This window comes from Silene latifolia, chromosome X (assembly GCF_048544455.1).
Source record: "Silene latifolia isolate original U9 population chromosome X, ASM4854445v1, whole genome shotgun sequence".
Classification (NCBI taxonomy): Eukaryota; Viridiplantae; Streptophyta; class Magnoliopsida; order Caryophyllales; family Caryophyllaceae; genus Silene; species Silene latifolia.
The window spans coordinates 152,380,116-152,402,968 of NC_133537.1; the positions used below are offsets into that span (position 1 = coordinate 152,380,116).

The window sequence follows — 22,853 nt, forward strand, 5'->3', positions numbered from 1 at the left end:
TTCACTAGCTGTAACCTTGGCTTGAAGATGCTTAATGTTGAATTTCATATCTGAGGTTATAGCTTCATTAGCTATAACTTTAGACTCAAGAACCTTTTTCTCAGCATTTGTCACATGTGAAGTGGTAGCCATATTGGCTGTAACTTTAGATTTGAGCTTCTTGGCTTTGGCTTTAAGGAGATGATTCTCTTCAGCAATATCGAGAATTTGTTCTTTTAAATCTTTCAACTCCAGATCTTGTTCATGACATTTATCAAGAGCTTGCTCAAAGTATTCGATTAAAGCATTCTTAGACAATTTCTTAACGCTTTTATTGAGTTCAAGATAGCTTACCTCTTCTTCTTGTTCTGAATCTGAATCTCCTAGAAAGCAGAAATAGGAGTCCACGCTATCTTTATCATCGTCTGAAAATAGGTCCAGGCTTACGTTGCTTAGGCATAGGTTAAAAACTTATTTTTCTTCTTCAGATCCTTCGCCGTCCTCCGTGTCAAAATCTCCCCAGCATGATGCCATCATTACTTGCTTGAACTCTTTCTTAGTCTTCTCACGTTTTGCTTTGTCTTTAATTTTCTCTCATGTGGGATAATCCTTAATCATATGACTGGGTTCTCTGCACTTGAAGCATCCTCTATTAGCAAACGTATTCTTAGACTCAGAAGTTTCCTTATTACAAGACTTGTTATTGTTATTAAACGATTTTGCTTGCTTCTTTTTAAAAATTCTTTTATTGAATCGTTTAGCAAACAAAACCGTTTCGTCCTCTATTTCAGCATCGACATCTTCCTTATCAGAAGCTTGTAGAGCCATGCTCTTACTGTTACTGGACTCGGCCTCTTCGTCATCCAGGACGAGTTCATGAGCCATAAGAGCTCCAATAAGTTCTACATAAGGTAGAGATGTGAGATCTCTAACTTCCTCCATAACCGTGACCTTGGGACGCCATTTCTTGGTCTAACTCCTAAGTACTTTCCTAGAAATATCCTCGGAGTTAAACGTTCTACCAAGATTTTTGAGCTCATTAATGATAGTAGAAAATCTTGTTGACATGCTATCGAGTGATTCATTCTTTTCCATTTTAAAAAGTTCGTATTTTTGAATCAGCAAGTCAATACGATATTTTCTAACAGCTGGCGTTCCTTCATAGGCCAATTCAAGACCATCCCATATTTCCTTGGCCGAAGTACAAGAAGAAAAACGATCGAATTTAGTCGGTGTCATGCTGTTTTGCAACAGGCTTATTGCTTTCGAGTTTTTCTCAGCCTTTTTGTAATCAGCCTCAATCTAGTCTTCCTCCTTCTCATAGGTGGTGCCTTCAGTAGATCCAACGATCAAAATTTTATTTGGTCCGTTTTGAACGATCTTCCAGCACTCCCAATCATGTCCTTTTATGTAGTGTGTCATCATGTTCACTACAAGAAATCTGCTCTCGGGCGACTGAATTACGCGACAGAAAATAGTCGCTAAATGCTCTCGGGCGACTACAATCAGTCGCCAAGGGGTCGTCGCAACGCTTAGTCGCCTAAATTCACTCGGGCGACGGATTTCAGTCGCTAAAATGGCGACGGATAAACATGTAGTCGACAAATTAGCGACCAAAAATAGCGACGGAATGTAGTCGCAAAAATGGCGACGGGTACCTGTTAGTCGCCAAAATGGCGACGGATTTCAGTCACTATTTTTGGTCGCTAATTTGGCGACTACTTGTGTATCTGTTGCCAAATTTGTCGCTATGTTGCAAAAACTGAAAAATATGATCAGGGGGTTTGCGACGGGGGTGGTCGCATTTTTGGTCGCCAATTTGGCGACGGGCCAGTGTAGTCGCCATTTTAGCGACTGATTTCGGTCGCTAATTTGCCGATTTCAGTCGCTATTTTGGTATAGATTAGACCTAAAATTTTCATTTAGCTCGAGCCAAATTGCTACAATTTGAACCTGCAATTAAAATTACAATCCAGCAGCATACACAACGCACATGATGGCCAACAACGTCACATTTCATACAAATGAAATCCGAATTCAAGTTATTACAACCAACGCAACAAGATGATTCGTGTCCAAGTCTAACTAAACAAAGGATAAAAAAAGTCTCATGCATCTAACTAAAACATCCGACAAGTAAAAGGATAAACAACCAACAATTGAGTCAATGACACGGCAAAGCAGATCCCGCTCCACTACCACCTCCTCCGGAAGGATCTTTAGGGTCTTGATTTTGTGGACGCCATCCCGGGTTGCAAGACGAGAAATAAGTGGTCATCAACTCCATTTGCTCCTTCATTCTCTTCAACTCTTCATCCCTTGCAGCCTCCCTTGCTTCCCTTGCTTCCCTTTCCGCCTTCCTTTCTTCTCTTTCGGTCTCAAGTGTAGTTTGAAGTTGAGACACGATACTCGGCATATATGTTTGGCTTTGAGGGGTTACCGAAGTAGGTCGGTCGTAGAAGAGTTCTCTTGCCGTTCCGGTTCCATACACCCCCCCCCCTTATTGAAGCCATCCACTAAATCAAGCCAAAGCTCATTACCGGAGATGTCGGGATTCCTCTCTTTCCGAAGTCGAAATTTAGCCTAAAAAATTAAAGCGTTAATGATAATATGTTATATTTGTATAACAATATATATGTAATCAAAACATTTGAAAGGAATTGTATTATATACTTACATATAAATTGGCGTTCTTCTTCGAATTCCACACCCTTTTCCCCTTAGCTCCTTCTTTCGTATGCGTCTCATAGAAAAGCTCCGGAACCGTAGGCATCTTACCCTTATTCTTGGTCGCCTTCCGAAAATGAAAAACAAAGGTTAAATTATAAAGACTACTTAATACTTTAAATATAATCTCAAACATAATCTAACTTATATATAAAATTAAATATACGATGTACATTTGACATTGCTCGGTCATAGAATGATTGAGAACCTCCATAATGCGTAGAATCAATGTGGGCATCCTTCTTCCATCCCCTTTTATTGATCGCTGCTCGAGCCGACTTCTCCTTAAATTCGGGGGTATCTCTCTTCTCCATCAGTTCTTTATATGCGGTTCCTACAAAAAAAAATGCCAAATATTAGTATTTAATTAAATAGATAACAAATAACGATAATTTAACTAATTAAATACAACCACCAAAAGTAACTAAATACCTTCCATAAACTGAGGGGGTTTCTTCCTCTTAGAAACCTTATACATGTTATCTCTTAGCCTCTTTTTGCCGATGTAATTGTATCTCTCCCAAACAGCACGCTCTTGTTCCTTAGGCCAATGAAAGTTTTGCTAGACGTAAAAAAAAATCGTTAGAAAACACAAATCACTAATTAATTAGAATACATTTACGAAAATTATTTAAAAATATATATACCCGGAAGTTATTGAACCATCCCTCCTTCTCTTCTTCGCTTGCATCTGACCAACAAGTAATACCCCTGGTCATCTTTTGCTGAGTGCTAGCGGTGACTCCCCGAACTACATACTTGGAATTAAACCTGAAATTATACATGTTAAATACGAATTAAAAATATTCATATTAAAAATAAATCAACTACTAATAAAAAAATAAATAAAGAGAATTTCTTACCAAAGACCCCTAATGTCAATAATGATCTTGTTATCCTCGGTGTATGTGACGGGGGATCCCATGCTCGACCTCCTCCTCCTCGTCGGTGTCATCCTCTAAGGATTGCTCGACCTCGGTGGTCTCCTCCTCCTCCTCCTGCGTACTACGGCCCCCACCACCTCCGCCTCATTGTCTACCACCACGACCACGTGCCATTATACTACAAATTGAACAAATAAAATTGTTAGAAAGTGTTAATTAAAATTAAATAAAACGAAATGGATATAACATATATATATATATATATATATATATATATATATATATATATATATATATATATATATATAACATAAAAAATGGCTAGGAAACACAATAATAAATAAATTGATAACAAAAAGATGTAAAAACCTCGTTATCCTAATCCTCATTGTCATCCTCATCATCATCATCCTCATCATCATCATCCTCATCGTCATCATCGTCATCACCGTCACCCTCCTCCTCCTCCTCCTCCTCCTCCTCCTCCTCCTCCTCCTCCATCTCCATCTCCATCTCCATGTGATCATCTGTCCCCTTCACATTATCTTCTTCCTCTTCTTCCAACTCCTCCCCTCCCGCTTCTTTCTCATTCTCATGAATGATTTCATCATCAATTGGAGATAAAACTGATTTTGATACAATTTTATCTTGAAAAAATGTTGTATCAAATTTTGATCTAGCCTTTGTCTTAAAGACCGCCCACCATTGCTTTTGATGTTTATCATTACTCGTGCTTGGATAAGAAGCAAAATACACTTGATGAGCTTGATGTGCGAGTATAAATGGGTCATAAGTCATGTATGTTCAGGTATGATTAACTTCTACGAGTTTGTAACGATCATGGACTCTCATTCCCGCTATGGAATTATCTTTCCATTCACACTTGAATAAGACTGTTTTATAAGCACGTCCACGCCCATTATAGCACAACTCAAGGATATCCTCTAATATGCCGTAATATTCATTGTCATCAAGGGAGGAAATTGTAACACCATAATTGCATCTAACCTTCCTCTTCCCGTAATTGAATGTATGGAAATTGAATCCATTAACTGAATACCGATTCCAAGTTTTAACCTTTCGTGAAGGACCTAAGGCTAAACTCCTTACCAAATCATCTTGGATATTGCATTCAATGACATATTTCCGAAACCATGATGGAAATTGATCCTCATGATTATTCCAAACATCATTCTTGCTCACATTAGGATGTTCTTTAATGAAATTATTCACAAATTGTGTTTCATAAGGCTCTAAGATTTCACAATTAGAAAGAACGTAAAGATGAACACGATTATATTCTTTGTCATCCAAATATCTTGTCTCCCCACTTGATGAACACCCTTCATCATCATGAGTTTGGAAAAACTCGGGTACACTTGTGTCCACTTCATCGGCATTATCAATATTTAAGTTCTTTGCTTTGGTTTCTATATGTTTTTCAAAGTAAAGAGAGCAAAAATTTGCAATCTCTTCCGTTAAATACGCATTGCATATAGAACCTTCAACCCGAGCCTTATTACCAATTTTTTTCTTCAAATGATTAAGAAACCTATACATGTAAATTAAAATGTAGTTATTTCTTTATTATTAGAATAAAATACATAAATGAATAATATTTATAATTGAAATACTAGTAAATTATTATTACATACCTTTCAAATGGATACATCCACCTATATTGGACGGGTCCACCAACTTTTGCTTCATAAGGCAAATGGACATAGGTAAATGCTCCATGGAATTAAAGAATGAAGGAGGAAGATCATCTCAAGTTTAAATAAGATAATTGGAATTTGGTCTTCAAGACGAATCATGTCATCAACCGATATGGTTGAAGAGCATAAATCTCGGAAAAATTGACTAATCTCGGTAACTGCATTCCACACGGTAGTTGGGAGGAGATGTTTCAATGCAACGGGTAATAAGCGCTCCATGAAAACATGACAATCGTGGCTTTTCAACCCTTGCAACTTCAGTTTCTTAAGATCAACACAACGTTTGAAATCGGATGCATATCGATCAGGAAACTTCAACTTTCCTAACCATTGACACAATGCCTTCCTTTGAGCTTTATCAAGAGTAAAAATAGCTTTTGGCTTAGACCCATCCTTACGAATGTGTAGTTTGGGACGATCACAAAATCTCTTCAACTCTTTTCTTGAAGCAATAGTATCCTTGGATTTACCTTCTACATCCATAATCGTATGAATGAGTTGCTCAAAGAAATTCTTCTCTATGTGCATTACATCCAAGTTGTGCATGAGTAACAATATATTTCAATACGGAAGGTCCCAAAAAATGCTTCTTTTAAACCAACCGCTCTTCTTTTTCTTCAACTCTTTAAACTCTTCTTCAGTACCATCAACAGTAGATGGCAAATCACGTATCAACTCCCATAACTCATCCCTGGTAGCCGATCCGAGCATCATCAAGCACCTCCTTACCTTTAATAAAAGCTTTTTTGTTCCTTCTATTTAGATCTCTATCCGATAAGAAGGTTCTATGACAATCAAACCAACTTATTTTTTTGGAATTAGGAAGCCAAAATGCTTTGCTCTTATCCATGCAACAAGGGCATGCCTTTTGTCCTGCGGTAGACCATCCAGATAGCATACCGTAGGCGGGAAAATCATTTATGGTCCATAAAAGTGACGCTCTTAGTTGAAAATTTTGCTTCAAGGACACATCATATGTTTCCACACCAACTTCCCACAAATGTTTCAACTCCTCTATCAATGGTTGTAAATAAACATCCAAATTGGTTTTTGGGTTACTAGGCCCGGGAATAATTAGCGACAAGAAGATAAACTGTCTTTTCAAACATAACCAAGGTGGTAAGTTGTATGGCGTGATCATCATAGGCCAACAGGAGTAAGGTTTACCAAATTGGGTGAAAGGGGCAAAGCCATCCGTACATAGGCCAAGTCGAACATTGCGAGGTTCCTCGACAAAATCAGGGTACATCTTATCAAAACGCTTCCATTCCTCTCCATCACTCGGATGACACATCTTACCCGGTGTACGAGGATTTTCTTTGTGCCATCTCATTTGTTCAGCAATGTTTTTTGTTGCATACATTCTTTGAAGTCTTGGAGCAAGAGGAAAATAAATTAGTTGGTTTTGTGATATTGGTTTCTTACTCTTTTGACCCGTCTTATTACCCTTCTTGCCTTTTCCCTTCAAAACAATATCTCCCTCACTTATCTCATATCTACCCCTTTGACATTTCTTACACTTGTCAAGCAAAGCATCATCTCCCCAAAAAAGCATACATCCTTCAGGACATGCATCAATCTTTTGATGCGGAAGCTCAAGGCCTTTAACTACTTTTTTGGTATTATAGAAACTTCGGGTCATGACGTTATTGTCGGGGATAGCGTCCTCAAGCAAAGACGCAATAGCATCAACGGCATTAAATGACATATTAAACTCACATTTTAAGGTTACTATCCTAGAGGCGGCTTGTAACAATGTCATTCTACTCCCTTCATATAAAGGTTTTTCTGAAGCCTTTAACATTTCAAAAAAGGATTTTGCTTGTGGGTTTGGTTCTTGTTCAATGATAGTGTAACACCCGCGAATTTTCCATTTTGACATTTATAATTTAATTAACCATTCTATGGTCTTATTTATATTTTAAATTATTTAATTTAATTAATTTCATTATTAAACATGATTTTTATAAATATTATATTTTTAAAGCTTAAGTTATACAAAATAAATATTTTGGTCGGATAATAATGATAATAATAATAATAATCTCCGTCTTGAGTTGTAGTGGGCTTGAGACGTAAATTCATGTGTATATCGACTCAATTTTGCTTATTGGGCCTAGTATGACCAATGGACTCACCTACTACTCCTTCCTCCTCATCAAAATAATGAGGGAAAACCCTAACCCCTCCTCCTTCCTCACAATTTCAGCAACACCACCACAAACACAAACACCATTTTCATACTCTCCTCTTACAAATCTTCAAAACACCATAACTTGCTCAATTCTTATCCGAATCAAGTGATTTTCGCGTCTATCTCTTCCTCTCATCGCCCTCCATCTTTCTAGGTAAGAAAAGATCCGACTTTCCTCCTTATTTAGGGCTGTCGACCCATATTACACATGGTACCCTTTTTCTAGTTTCGATTCTTAGTCTTAATTTGTGTTTTCTCATGTCTAGGAGAAAGATTAGTTAACCCGGAAGTGGATTCTTGAAAGGTAGATGAGTATATTGTGGATTTAAGTGCAAAAAGGTAACGGTGATGGGTTACTCGACATTATGTCAAATTTGTGTGTTTATATGTTGTAGTTTGTTCATGTGTATGTTAAAGTTTGAATCTTTTCTTGTTTCACATGTTTGTTGTTGAATGAGTTTGTATGAGAAACCATCTCATGGTTAGTTGAAGGAATTTCCAATCCTTTGGGTTACATGAATGTTTATATGGATGAATTAGTAAAGAAACCATCTTATTCATGCTTAATAATTGTGTTTAATTATGTCACGAATTTGTTAGTTTGGAATTGTTTGAATTTGAATCGAACCTTGTGTTTTAATCCCTCTTTTATGCTTTGATTTCACCCTTAATACTTGTATAAAGTTGCTTGGGTAATATATGGTGGAATTAGGATTGTATTGGCATGATAAAAAAATGATTTGGGGATGAAGGTGAAGTTGTTGTGTCGTGCAAATCCGCATCTAGGCGCAGGCTGCGCACCTCGGCAGCGCAGCTGCGCACTCAGCCTGGACCAGTTTTCTTAAAATGGCCATAACTTCTTCGTTACTTGTTTGTTTGAGGCTTATGACCTACCGTTAGAACCGTAAGAGGATAAGCTATCACCTCCAACTGGTTTCACCTCATTATCATGTATAGAACTCAAGTTATGACCGTTTGAAGTTGACCCTTGTTGTAGTCGAGTACTAAACTTGTTGTTATAGATTGGGTTTTGAGTTTCTTGTTGGGTATGCATCTTAACTTTGGTTCTAATGCTTGTGTATGATGTGTTGAGACTCTTTTATCATGGGAGTACTTGATGTTTCTTATACCTTTATACTTATACATGCTTCACATGAATTGTTTACGTTATGTTTGTGCAATCTTTTCCACTCGTATTTGTGACCCAAGTGCGACGACTTACATTGTGCGACGACTTGACTTTCCCTATTTACCCCTTTCGGACCTTTGGTCACGAGTGTGAGCCATGTTTTCGGATTGGGTTATCTTTCCTTCTTTGGACCTTTGGTACGAGTGCGTGCCATGTTTCCGAATTAGGATATCCTGTTGGGAAATGTGTCCTCAACAACAGTGCGATCATATGATTTAAATATCATTATTAAATCTCATTTTAAAGAATACATTTGGGAAGTATTTTTTACTGTCAACTGGTCCACACATATCGGTAATGATTGGCTGACTAGAGTTTGACATTACTGTCGTGCGACGGTGGTGATCAGTTGATCCCCTAGGTCATACCTATAGGGCAACACTCTTAATTGATTATTTAATTAATCGTATAATGTTACGAGTTAATTAAATTACTTGAAAATTGACGGACGATTTTGGAAGTAAAATTTACGTGTCTCATTTAGATGAGATACGGTCTGAGTAATCGAATTGTATCTTTACTCAGATGAAATTATTGTTTAAGGAAACAATTGAAATTGAATGAATAATTATAAATACAAGTTGTTGTGATTTATAATTGGTAAAATATTTTGGTACTAGTAATTATGAATTACTAAGTCGATTTTTGTATGTGACGTATTTTTTTTAATATGTTGATTTTTAATATGTTAAAAATACATAAAAAATTTATGTGACATATGACATGTAACATATTGACAAATTGACAAATGTAATATGGAATCCATATTATCAATAGTACCAAACATAGAAGAGAATAAAAAAAACCTTCTACCTTCTCCTCTTTACACGGTTCAAAGAGGAAGTCCAAAGGGTTGTTTTTTATTCTTCTTTTGCCATTATTTTGCTTATATAAAGTAGCCATCATTCATTCATTATATATGCTGAAAAATAAGTGTTTTAATAGGCATAAAAACTCTTCCTCTCCTCTCCAAAACCGTGGCATCAAGTGCCTTAGGTGACCATTATTTTTGGTTCAATTTTCTTGCAAAATTAGTATTATCTAGTCTTCATAATATTGGTTTTAATTAAGAGAAAGCTTTGGGTATAAAGCCTTGGGAGAGATCCTACACTTGGGTCTTGGGTTCTTTGTTCTTCCATTTAAGGGATAGCTCAAGAACAAAAGAGAAGGAGAACTCTTTTGTGCCCATATATACCGATATTGCAATGTAAGAATAATGTTTCTTCCTCTCTTTGTTTTAATGTTTGCATGCATAAGATCATTAGTTAATTTTATGACAAATTAATTTATGCATATATGAATATGTTAGTAAGGATATAGAACCACCTTTCCTTCAATTGGTATCAGAGCAATGGTTGTTTGCATGCAAATCGGTTATAGTTTTTCCGAGTTATACGATTAACATATAAAACTTGTAAATTTGTGTTATTATGATATATCACGAAATTAATTCATGCATGATAAGTTTCTGGTCCTAAAATGATTTTTAGGATTTTTGGTTAATTTACGGATTTTACTGTTCATATTATATAATATTGGCATTAAAATGTGATTTTTGTGATAAAAATGCCATTTTTGGACGAAAATTAGCTAAACTTCGAATTTTCCAGTTCTTTTTGGATATGTTTTCACATATATTATTATTTGATGATCTGGAAATTTTCATAATTTTATGAGTTTTTATGCTCGAAAAATGAATTTTTTATTATGAAATTCGGATTTAAGTGAAAAATAGGTTAATATGAGATAAATTTCGATTCTGGTCATATAAATTTAGTATGTTGTCACATGCAATTTTACAAGATGTGTGTAAAATAATTGGCTATATTGAAGTCATTATGCATGATTTATGAATTTTTGAAGAAAAATAGCATAAATAGTGACATTTTTAGTGAAAAATTGCTAAAACATACTTCATGACTAAGGAAAAACGTCACATGTTGCTTTTTATTGTCTTTTTCAGATCTAAAATTGAAAAGTTGATGAAAATAATTTTTCCCATATTTTTATGTTTGTTTTAGTTAAAATCGATAAAACCGCAACATTGTTTTTCCGAATAATTTTCGAAATTTTTAACCTAAGTTTTTGAGCATTATGAGTGTCATGGTATTTTTCCAGAATGTTCATAAGTTTAAATTTCAAATTTTGAATTTATTTGAAATTTTTATGATTTATTTGAAGTTTATAGCATTTTATTATAATTTTAAGTCCATTATGAACAAAAATGAGTTAATTATGGTCAAATAATTAGTGAAGACTAAATTTTGAGTCCTAAGAGGTTAGGGTAATTAACTTATACATAAATATGAATTTATGTAATTTTGGTGATTGTAAAATGTTGAATCACGCAAATCCGTAAAAACCGAGTAATATATGATATTGACAAATTTAAAGGCGATTTAGCATAAAATTGGGCATGTTCATACATATTATAATGCTGCATATTTCAATTGTTGAATGTCTTTTATTTATATAATTTTTGAATTATGTAATTTTGCTTAGTATGGCCTTAGTTTTAATTGGTATTACCCGAAATGTATGGGAATATCGATTCGGTTGTAATTTTTAATGTGATCTCGTATCACCGTCTTGTAATTTAATAGATTTATTTTATTAGTTACAAATGTATAATAGGAATTATGTAATTCATTATGTAATTTTAATTCATTCCGGAGTTCCTAAAGACGGATTTCCTAAAGATGGCGATACATAAAGACGGTGTTACCTCGAGATGCGTGCCACAACCGAAGTTCAAGGGACCAATGGAGTTGGTTTCCGAATATGTAATAGTTAACCAGTTTTCTATTTCTAGGAAGGCCATACTAGGATTTTTTTATGTTTTGCATTTTATTTATGTCGCATGCATCGCTAAATCGCCATAACTTAAAACATGCATCATCGTTCTAATCGAGTCCTTCGACCGTGTCAATTACAATTATCGTAGTTCACCGCTTTAGTTCACTTAAAACGTGATAGATAATAAATTGACATGACCTCTCGCTAAAATAATCAATTGAGACATAGCCTTACCAAATAGTAGAAACCATGAAAACCTATTTCGTGAGGGAGTGCACTCGGCTACCCCGGGGTACAAACCTTGTTACGTAGGGGAAGTGGGTGATGAATGTCTATCCACCGAATTCATGTTGATGAGGGTTTCATCGGCTACCCCGTGCCCAAGTTGATGTGGATTTGGATCATGGACACATTTATTCGAAATTTGGATTGAACTCAACAAAAGTTATTGATAAGGGTTTCATCGGCTACCCCGTGCCCTTGTCATGTGTTTTGGGCTAAAGATAAATGTTAATGTAATTTTATCGACCGAGAGTTCTAAAAGTAGAATCGATTAAAAGGTTAATCCACCGAGTTATATTGATGAGGGTTTCATCGGCTACCCCGTGCCCAAGTTGATATGAATTTGGATCTCGGAATCATTTTTATAGTTGGGTAGAGGTCACTATATAAATGCTCATATCTTGCTAATTAATTTACAAGTATGATTTAAAAAGACAAATGTTAATATTTCCTTTTACTCCGTACTTGTAGTGCATTACAATGAATCCATCAGACGCTACCGCACCGATAACTATTGAGTCATACCATAATGTTTTTGACGACGTTTGCTCCAAAAATGATTTCGACACAACTAGAGAAATTCATTGTGGGATAGGTTCGGATGGAAACCTTAACTTCATCACTTCTTCTAAACCACCCACTACTACCAGATCTCGTATGAGCACGTCTCAGGAAGACTACCTCACACAATCTGGAGGATCTTTATCTCAGGAAGATAATGATGCCAAAGCTAGTGGGAGCTCAAGCAATCAAGCTCTTGCTTCAAAGGGCAAAAGGTTCAAAAAGAAGGGAAGGAAAATCAAAAACTTCAGGCAAGTTAATGATGAATGCCATTATTGCTATGGCATGGGACATTGGCTTAGGAATTGTCCCGTATATTTGCGAAATATAAGGGAAGGAGTTATCACTCCAAAAGGTAAAATTCCTAAAGAAATATATGTTATTGATATAAATTATACTTCCACTACGACATGGGTACTGGATACCGGTTGTGGTTCTCACCTTTGTAATCATTTACAGGGTTTAAGAGATGTGGAGAGGCTTAGCAAGGGAGATGTGGATCTTCGCCTTGGAAATGGAGCTCGAGTAGCGGCCGAGTCCAAAGGAACTTATGTTCTAGCTTTGCCTAATGGATTTGAGTTGTATTTGCATAATTGTTATTATGTGCCTACACTCTCTAAAAATATTATCTCAATCGCCATGCTAGACATGGACGGTTTTTGTTTTGTCATTAAGAACAATCGTTGTACTATATCGAGGAACGACTTGGTTATAGGCCAAGCTTCCTCTATCAATGGCATTTACATTTTAGAGACCTCAAATCCGACCAATGATATTTATAACATTCAGTCAAAGAAACTCAAAACAAGTGATCCAAGTGAAGCGTTCATTTGGCATTGTCGATTAGGTCACATAAACGAGAATCGCATCAAAAGATTAATTTCGACTAAAGTGATTACACCATTTGATTTTCAATCATATGGTACATGCGAATATTGCCTACTGGGCAAAATGACTCGTAATCCTTTTAGTGGTAAAGGGACACGAGCTAGTGAACTATTGGGACTCATACACACCGATGTATGTGGACCAATGAGCATCACTGCTCGTGGTAATTATGACTACTTTATAACCTTCACCGATGACTTGAGTAGATATGGGTATATCTATTTAATGAAGCATAAGAGTGAAGCGTTTGAGAAATTCAAAGAATTTCAAAACGAAGTAGAGAACCAATTGAACAAAAGGATTAAGGCACTACGGTCCGACCGTGGTGGAGAATACCTTAGCCATGAATTTGATTCACACTTGAAAAGTCGTGGTATTATATCACAACTCACTCCACCCGGAACACCACAACTCAATGGTGTTTCCGAAAGGAGAAATCGAACCTTACTTGATATGGTTCGATCAATGATGAGTCAAACCGAGTTACCGAACTCGTTTTGGGGATTTGCAATCCAAACTGCAATTCTATCTTTGAATAATAGTCCCACTAAAGCCACCGAAAAGACTCCATTTGAAATATGGAAAGGAAGAGTTCCTAATCTATCCTACATGAAAATCTGGGGATGTGATGCTTACGTCAAGGCAAAGTCCGACAATAAGCTTGCCCCAAGATCCGTAAAATGCATCTTTGTAGGTTACCCTTTGACCTCTCGAGGTTACTACTTCTACAAACCTCAAGAAAACAAAGTGTTTGTGTCATCCGAGGCTGTCTTCTTAGAAAGCCAATTCATTTCTAAGAGACAGAGTGGGAGAGATTTTGAACTTGACGAAGTTCAAGAGCCACAAACCGATATAGAGACGCAAGAAGATGTTCCTTCGTCGTCTAACACGGTTGTCTCTCCTCCACTAAGAAGAACGAGTCGTGTTATACGCCATCCCGATAGATATGTGGGACTTATCGAAGAAGATGGAACGCTCGATGTGTTGCTTTTAGAAAGTGACGAGCCCGCCACCTACAAGGCCGCAATCTCTAGTCCTAATTCTTCCTTATGGCTAGGAGCCATGAAATCCGAAATGGATTCTATGCTAGAAAACCAAGTTTGGGACTTGGTAGATTTGCCTAAAGGGGAAAGACCCCTTCAATGCAAATGGATATTCAAAGTCAAGAATGGCATAGAAGGACATGACGATGTCTACAAAGCTAGGCTAGTGGCAAAAGGATTTACCCAAGTCCAAGGTCTCCATTATGATGAGACCTTCGCCCCCGTAGCCATGCTAAGATCCATACGGATTTTGTTAGCGATTGCCGCATTTCATGATTATGAAATATGGCAAATGGATGTCAAAACCGCTTTTCTAAATGGGCATTTAGAAGAGGAGGTGTACATGATACAACCCGAAGGTTTTGTCGATTCTAAAAATCCTAACAAGGTGTGCAAGCTTAAGAGATCCATTTATGGTCTTAAGCAAGCATCAAGAAGTTGGAATCATCGATTTAATCATGTGATAAAAGAGAATGGTTTCACTCGAAGCGTTGAGGAACCATGTTTATACATGAAATTCAGTGGGAGCAATGTTGTGTTCCTAATCTTGTATGTAGATGACATACTACTCATTGGAAATGATATTCCAATGTTGTCTTCAGTTAAGAAGTGGTTAGGTAACCACTTCCAGATGAAGGATTTAGGAGAAGCACAACGCATATTAGGTATCCGGATCTATAGAGATAGATCCAAGAAGATATTGGCACTAAGTCAAGAGTCTTATGTTGATAAGATCCTTCGACGATTCAGCATGGAAAATTCCAAAAGAGGTTTGGTACCTATGGTAACCGGGACGATATTGAGCAAGACTCAATGTCCCTCCAAACCCCATGATGTTGAACGCATGAATGAGATCCCTTATGCTTCCGCCGTAGGATCTATCATGTATGCCATGATATGCACACGTCCTGATGTCTCGTATGCTTTGAGTATGACGAGTAGATATCAAGGAAATCCAGGTGAGAGTCACTGGATTGCCGTCAAAAACATCCTTAAGTACTTGAGAAGAACTAAGGACTCTATCCTAGTGTTTGGAGGAGATCTTGAGTTACGTGTTCTTTGGATACACGGACTCAAGTTTTCAAACAGATAGAGATGACATGAAATCACAAGTTGGTTTCGTTTTCATGCTCAATGGTGGTGCCATAAGTGGAGAAGCTTCAAGGAAGTCTGAAAGCGGATTCTACAACGGAGGTCGAGTACATTGCATCGATCGAGGCCGCTAAGGAAGTGTGTGGATCGTGCAATTCACGGAAGGTCTAAAAGTAGTACCTACGACTAATGATCCGATCATTCTCTACTGTGATAATAGTGGGACGATCTTCCAGGCTAAAGAGCCAAAGTCTAGTAATAAATCTAGACACGTACTTAGAAAATTTCATGTAATAAGAGATTTCATAGAAAGAAAGGAAATTGCGATTTGTAAGGTTGGGACGGATGACAACATATCCGATCCGCTCACCAAGCCTTTATCGCAGGCTAAACATGATGGACATATGACGTCCATGGGACTTAAACGTTTACCAAGTCTATGTTAGATTTTGAAATGAAATAAAAGTGTTGTTTTTGTTCATGTTCATAATCACATTTGTCTTTTATCTTAATTTAATACCTTGTTACATCCAAACGGGTTGTGATGACAATTGAACCCCGTTAAAGTGAACACGGATTAACATAGTATTTGCCCATAGTCACTTGTATGAGGTGACGTCTCGAAGTGACTAGAGTGTGATGCGATTGATGGCAAGTTCAAGTGTCATACAGTCATGTGAGATGACTAGTCGATCACATAGGCAGATTGTTAAGAACATTTTGTCGGGCCTAATGACCGCTTATAGAGTTCTGGCAAATTTATATAGCCTGGTCGTGGCGAGAGCTGCTATAGTATTCAAATGAGTCGATTCTTTTGACTAAAGACTATTCTCCTAAGATGGCACAGTTTCAGATTAACTTTGATTTGTGTTACTACGACCTTCGTAAATGGGGTCAAATGGGCATATTTTGGGTTATGATGGCTGTGGCTAGTCGAAGGGAATGAGTGCGATAGGAATTGTCCACCCCTTTGTCAGGGTTATAACAATATCTCAGGGCCACTCGAGGAGTAATGAACTGGAAATGCGTGGCCACGCTCGGAATGTATCCATGGTGGATAAATCCGGTCAATCAGTTATTCTCCAGATCGAGGAAACCACTCTCGATATGATCACTTGCAAGTACGACCTGAAAGACACCTTGCATTGAGTGGGAGATAGTAATAGGACAAGAGAATTGGTGACGCACACTTGTCGAGGACAAGTGGGAGATTGTTGGGAAATGTGTCCTCAACAACAGTGCGATCATATGATTTAAATATCATTATTAAATCTCATTTTAAAGAATACATTTGGGAAGTATTTTTTTTGTCAATGGTCCACACATATCGGTAATGATTGGTGACTAGAGTTTGACATTACTGTCGTGCGACGGTGGTGATCAGTTGATCCCCTAGGTCATACCTATAGGGCAACACTCTTAATTGATTATTTAATTAATCGTATAATGTTACGAGTTAATTAAATTACTTGAAAATTGACGGACGATTTTGGAAGTAAAATTTACGTGTCTCATTTAGATGAGATACGGTGCGAGTAATCGAATTGTATCTTTACTCGGATGAAATTATTGTTTAAGGAAACAATTGAAATTGAATGAATAATTATAAATACAAGTTGTTGTGATTTATAATTGGTAAAATATTTTGGTACTAGTAATTATGAATTACTAAGTCGATTTTTGTATGTGACGTATTTTTTTAATACGTTGATTTTTAATATGTTAAAAATACATAAAAAATTTATGTGACATATGACATGTAACATATTGACAAATTGACAAATGTAATATGGAATCCATATTATCAATAGTACCAAACATAGAAGAGAATAAAAAAAACCTTCTACCTTCTCCTCTTTACACGGTTCAAAGAGGAAGTCCAAAGGGTTGTTTTTTATTCTTCTTTTGCCATTATTTTGCTTATATAAAGTAGCCATCATTCATTCATTATATATGCTGAAAAATAAGTGTTTTAATAGGCATAAAAACTCTTCCTCTCCTCTCCAAAACCGTGGCATCAAGTGCCTTAGGTGACCATTATTTTTGGTTCAATTTTCTTGCAAAATTAGTATTATCTAGTCTTCATAATATTGGTTTTAATTAAGAGAAAGCTTTGGGTATAAAGCCTTGGGAGAGATCCTACACTTGGGTCTTGGGTTCTTTGTTCTTCCATTTAAGGGATAGCTCAAGAACAAAAGAGAAGGAGAACTCTTTTGTGCCCATATATACCGATATTGCAATGTAAGAATAATGTTTCTTCCTCTCTTTGTTTTAATGTTTGCATGCATAAGATCATTAGTTAATTTTATGACAAATTAATTTATGCATATATGAATATGTTAGTAAGGATATAGAACCACCTTTCCTTCATATCCTTCCGCCTTTCTTCGGACCTTTGGATACGAGTGCGTGCCATGTTTCCGATTAGAGGTTACTCGACCTTTGGATACGAGTGCGTGCCATGTTTCGAGTCTTGGATACGATTTGGTATCGTTTGTCGAATCGGGTGTCGCCCATCCCGAGAGTCTGGATCCAGGTTTAGACTAGGACCGTATTATGATCGTCGTCCTACCAAGAGGTTGGAGTCTAGGGGTCTGTCTTGTTTGAGTCAAAGCCTTTGTAAATGTCTTGCTGATTACGGTCATTGGCGTGTTCTTATATACGAGAGTGCACGTCTTCTATGATTGTTTGTGAGAGTCTTTGGTCCTATCGGATACTAGTGGTGAGATGCAAGCCCCTAGTTGCGATATGATCGCCGGGATTGATGTTCCCATCCGTTCTTATGGTGAGATGCAAGCCATAAGTATGAATGTGACATTAGTAGCCACGTCCCGTGCTATGGTTGTTAAGAGGTTTTCAAGTAATGGCTATTGGTTTCCATCCATGTATTTTCTATTCAATTGATCCGTTGTTTACCTTCTTCATATGATTCGATGTCTAATCTCATATCCATGTTTTGGGTTACCTTGAATGCATGTTTAATATAATGTACCATGCCTATCTCATTAAGAATGCAATGTGCCTATCTCATTATGATTATCGTTTATATTCCCTTGTTCATATTATTCAAGTATGATGCATGATCAATATGTTTAATTAAGTTCTTGCTTATGTGCATTTTGACATATTGTGGCCGGGAGAACCACGAGTTACTCCCCACCTGACCGTGGCGTTCATGTTTACATGAATGACAGGTTTGTGATGCAGATTATGGGGAAGACGTGTGAGCTAGCGAGAACGTTGAACCTTGGACCTTAGTTATAGTTTGCCTAGACTCACCTATAGTTAGACTTGTGTTTATTCGTGGGATATCTTTTCCCCATCGCACTCCGTTTTTAATTGTAAAACTTATTCATCTTACTTTTCATTTTCGTTTGATCACTTATGGTGGATTTCACACTTTAAACTTTAAAGGTTTTAAAAATCCCTTATCTTTCCGCTTAGATTTAATAGTTCTTTTGATGCCTCATCGAGGGGTGTCACAGTTGGTATCAGAGCATATGTTGCTCCCGACGCACACACGTATACCCCAAATTTAAATGTGAACTTGACCTTGAATAATGAATGAGAGATGGGTAGACTTAAGGACCTAAGGTGGTAGTCTGTAGTGTGTTTGCTCTTTGTTAGGTTCTAACATGTTTGTTGATTGTCCTTTAATAATTTGTGTGCCCTTGGATCAATAACTGTAAACTTACCAATGTGGTGATCAAGATTTGGTTCCTATTGCTGAGGATTGAAGATTTGTTCAACATTTGAAGAATGCTCCTACTTCCTCAAAGATGTTTCTCATTTCTTTGTGTATCTTGCCTTATTCTTTATCTCTTGGTGCTTATCCTTCTTCTAAACTCTCTTATGTTTTGCTTGGAAGCTACTCCTATACCCCATAACTTGTTCCTTGTTCCTTGCTTATCCTCCCTTAACGCCTTTTGATAATACTCTTTCTTTTGAGGAATGTTGACCTTGGTTGGAAATTTGACCTTTGAGGAGATTGTTTGTGGTTGACTCTTAATCCTGGTTTGGAGAGGATTTGATGTTGGAAAGACTTAGGTAGTGAGATGAGACATACTTAATGATTCTTAGACCTAAATCCTTGGTAAAGTGAGTATTCTTGATTGGTGGCATTATTTATGTTGTCAAGTGTGAGTTGCATTTGTTACTAAGGTTATAGAACTTGGCTTGTTGTTTATGGTTGAGATTTGAAAACCTTGGGAAGTATAGTAAGACGTGCCTTGGGATACTAATGCTTAGTACTTGACTTAAAATGGATGAAACTGAATGGTGGATTTGAGGATGTAGGATTTATTAAGTAAGTCGAGTTTGTGAATGGCTTTTGTAATCACTTTAGATATGAGAGTTTGATAATGTACGTGTGACCATATGAGAAATGCTAATTGTGGGATTATTAGTTGGTTTTAGTGAGTGATATTGATTACCACCTGAGGTATGGTATGAGAGTGAGACTAAGGTACATCATTGGAAAGTTTTAGCATTTGTTTTAGTAACTAGAAAGGATAATGGTATGTTGATGACCATAATGGATTGGTGATGTGATTTGATATTAGCTTACCCTTGAGGGTTCTTGAGTTGAGAGAGACTTAGTATTGAGAAGTCTTTGTTAACCCTATGGTTTTAGGAACATTGAGGTTGTGTCAAGTACTTGAGGTAAATGGGTGCTTTTATACTTGAGTGGTAGATTTGCTTTAGAGAAATCCTAATATGTGATAGGATAGGTGAACAACGAATCTAACCAATTTATCAACCCGTAAGCGAGCGTTTATTTTTACCTTGATCAGTCATAGAGGTGTAACCCTTTAAGAGAGACTTGCATATAAGGAATGAGATGAATTGCCTTGACCCTCGTTTTGGAATTTGGTCGTTTTGTTATGACGGTACGATATCCTAATAGGCGTGACCTTGTTAGAGAGAACCTTAAGTCTTAGAAAGTGTATGGTTTAAGCCCTAAAATCCCCCTCGTACCTTTAATCATCTTCCTTCCCTTCGTTCATACCTTGATTAGATTTATTTCTTAAGTATAAAAGTTTACTTGTCGTTTCCTTGCCTTGAATACCTCTCTAATTCTAATGTCTCTTACTGGTGTTAACTAGTTACCTTTACTATTGACTCCTTTAATCTCACACCTCGTCATGTTCATGTATCCCATTGAAATTTCCTATCATTTCTTAACCTAGTTATTGCTCTTGTTTCTTTAGTGGAGTGATGGCATTGTTGGCTACGTTGTAGAGTGAGTGAGATGCTCTTTGAGGATTCTTTGTGAACCTTGATTTCGTCAAAATTGGATTAGTGGAACTCGAGTTGAGTTGGGTAGGAAAAATTGTATGACAAACCTATTTACTTTTGGTTGGTGGTCTTTATGATTTGGGAATGTGATCATCTATGCTTGTGAATTCGGGTGTGAATAAGATTTTGGTTTGGAGTGTTAGAAAGTATGAAGACCTTGAGATTTTGACCTTTGATTAAGGATTTTACCATAGTGAGAACTCCTAGTAGTCGATAGTTGGTTATGTGTGTAACTCTGTTAGTAGTTTTGATCTTTCGTGGAAATCGTTTATAGATGACTTATATTTGAGGGTTATGGAATCACAATTGTGGTGGAGTGACTTGACCCACGGGATAGCATAGGAGTAAAGTGTGCAGGTATTTTGAGGAAATTCTTGGGAGTTATGTGGTTATGAGTTACCGTTCAGGATGACTTTGTTGTTTGAGATTTGTCTTTCTGGCGTTTCCTTGTTGTTTAAATTCCTTCCCTCCTTAAGCATAAGCATTTCCGTTCATACCTCTCTTCTTCGCTTCATCATGCTCCTCCTTTAAATTTGATACTCGTAACTTGTGAAATTCAATCTTTGATATCCTCGTAGACTCGATTTCAACACTTCTCCTAGGAAGTTCATCATAGCTCTTTTGTTGGTAAAGTTTGAACCCTCTTAGCGTACCTTGTGTTCATGATATCTAAGTTCTCTTCATTTCGTACTATTTCTAAACATTTCAAGCTACCACTTTTGATCCATTGTTAAAAGTTTATGTTACTTTTATAAAACCCTACCTATTTTAAAGGTTTGAAAATGGGAATTTGATTTAGTTCTCCTTTTGTTCTATGAGTACAACTTCTTTTTATTGATTTTAATTGCTAAACCCGAGTTACTTTTAATTTTGCTCAATTTCTAACTAACTTTGACCTACTTATGATTCCTTTGTCAGAGTTTAATACTATATTTTCGGAAATTTGACTTCCTTTTGAGTTTAAAAGTGAAACCTTTATCTCTAATTTGACTTTGGCAAAAGAAAATTTGAGTGAATTGCCTTTTTCTTTTGATTTTAAGGTTGATCGGATGTTAGAACTCGTTATTTGAAACGTTTAATAACTTGTTCTACGCTTGTCGGCGAATGATTTTCGTTTTAAATTTGTCTTTGACTTGGAAAGTTAGCGTTCTTGTGTGCACGACAAGAGCAATTTCGTTCCATGAATGAGACTTATACTTTGAAAACTCTTCATTAATGTTTTTGAAAGTATTTTGATTTTCGATTTATACAAATAATTTGCTTTTGACCATATCTTCGATTTGGAATGTGATGTTCTTGAATGCGCAACGAGAGCATTTTCGTTCCTTTGATGAGAATCTGGTTCTGTCGGAAAATTTTATTTGAGACTTCTGAAAGGATTTTGATTCTTACGATAAGTAACCTTTTATTGTTTTGGTTACCAATTTTAAAAGTTCAGTTTTACTTTTTATAACCTTTCTTTTCTACCTTCAAGTTTCGAGGACGAAACTTTTTAAAACATGGGGTGATTGTAACACCCGCGAATTTTCCATTTTGACATTTATAATTTAATTAACCATTCTATGGTCTTATTTATATTTTAAATTATTTAATTTAATTAATTTCATTATTAAACATGATTTTTATAAATATTATATTTTTAAAGCTTAAGTTATACAAAATAAATATTTTGGTCGGATAATAATGATAATAATAATAATATTCTCCGTCTTGAGTTGTAGTGGGCTTGAGACGTAAATTCATGTGTATATCGACTCAATTTTGCTTATTGGGCCTAGTATGACCAATGGACTCACCTACTACTCCTTCCTCCTCATCAAAATAATGAGGGAAAACCCTAACCCCTCCTCCTTCCTCACAATTTCAGCAACACCACCACAAACACAAACACCATTTTCATACTCTCCTCTTACAAATCTTCAAAACACCATAACTTGCTCAATTCTTATCCGAATCAAGTGATTTTCGCGTCTATCTCTTCCTCTCATCGCCCTCCATCTTTCTAGGTAAGAAAAGATCCGACTTTCCTCCTTATTTAGGGCTGTCGACCCATATTACACATGGTACCCTTTTTCTAGTTTCGATTCTTAGTCTTAATTTGTGTTTTCTCATGTCTAGGAGAAAGATTAGTTAACCCGGAAGTGGATTCTTGAAAGGTAGATGAGTATATTGTGGATTTAAGTGCAAAAAGGTAACGGTGAT

General features: G+C 36.5%; 1 protein-coding gene and 1 long non-coding RNA gene across 2 annotated transcripts; one reads left to right on the forward strand and one right to left on the reverse strand.

The window, feature by feature from the left end:
- Positions 1-2,834: 2,834 nt before the first annotated feature.
- Positions 2,835-3,631, reverse strand: LOC141618594 (uncharacterized). Its single transcript, XM_074435696.1, has 4 exons — positions 3,570-3,631; positions 3,354-3,477; positions 3,139-3,268; positions 2,835-3,040 (listed from the first exon to the last, which is right to left on the reverse strand). Exons 1-4 carry the CDS (start codon positions 3,629-3,631, stop codon positions 2,835-2,837), a joined length of 522 nt encoding a protein of 173 aa, XP_074291797.1.
- Positions 3,632-7,493: 3,862 nt separating this feature from the next.
- On the forward strand, positions 7,494-18,680 carry LOC141621627 (uncharacterized). The gene is made up of 3 exons (XR_012532513.1): positions 7,494-7,656; positions 7,769-7,841; positions 18,548-18,680. It is a non-coding gene; the product is annotated as an uncharacterized LOC141621627 (long non-coding RNA).
- The last annotated feature ends 4,173 nt before the right edge of the window (positions 18,681-22,853 follow it).

Bases quoted from the DNA above. Each gene is read 5' to 3' on its own strand.
- LOC141618594 (XM_074435696.1), bottom strand. From the start codon at position 3,631: ATGGGATCCCCCGTCACATACACCGAGGATAACAAGATCATTATTGAC. The intron at 3,478-3,569 runs GTAAGAAATTCT...GTATAATTTCAG, and splicing joins ATTGACATTAGGGGTCTTTG to GTTTAATTCCAAGTATGTAG. The intron at 3,269-3,353 runs GTATATATATTT...TTTTACGTCTAG, and splicing joins GATGGTTCAATAACTTCCGG to CAAAACTTTCATTGGCCTAA.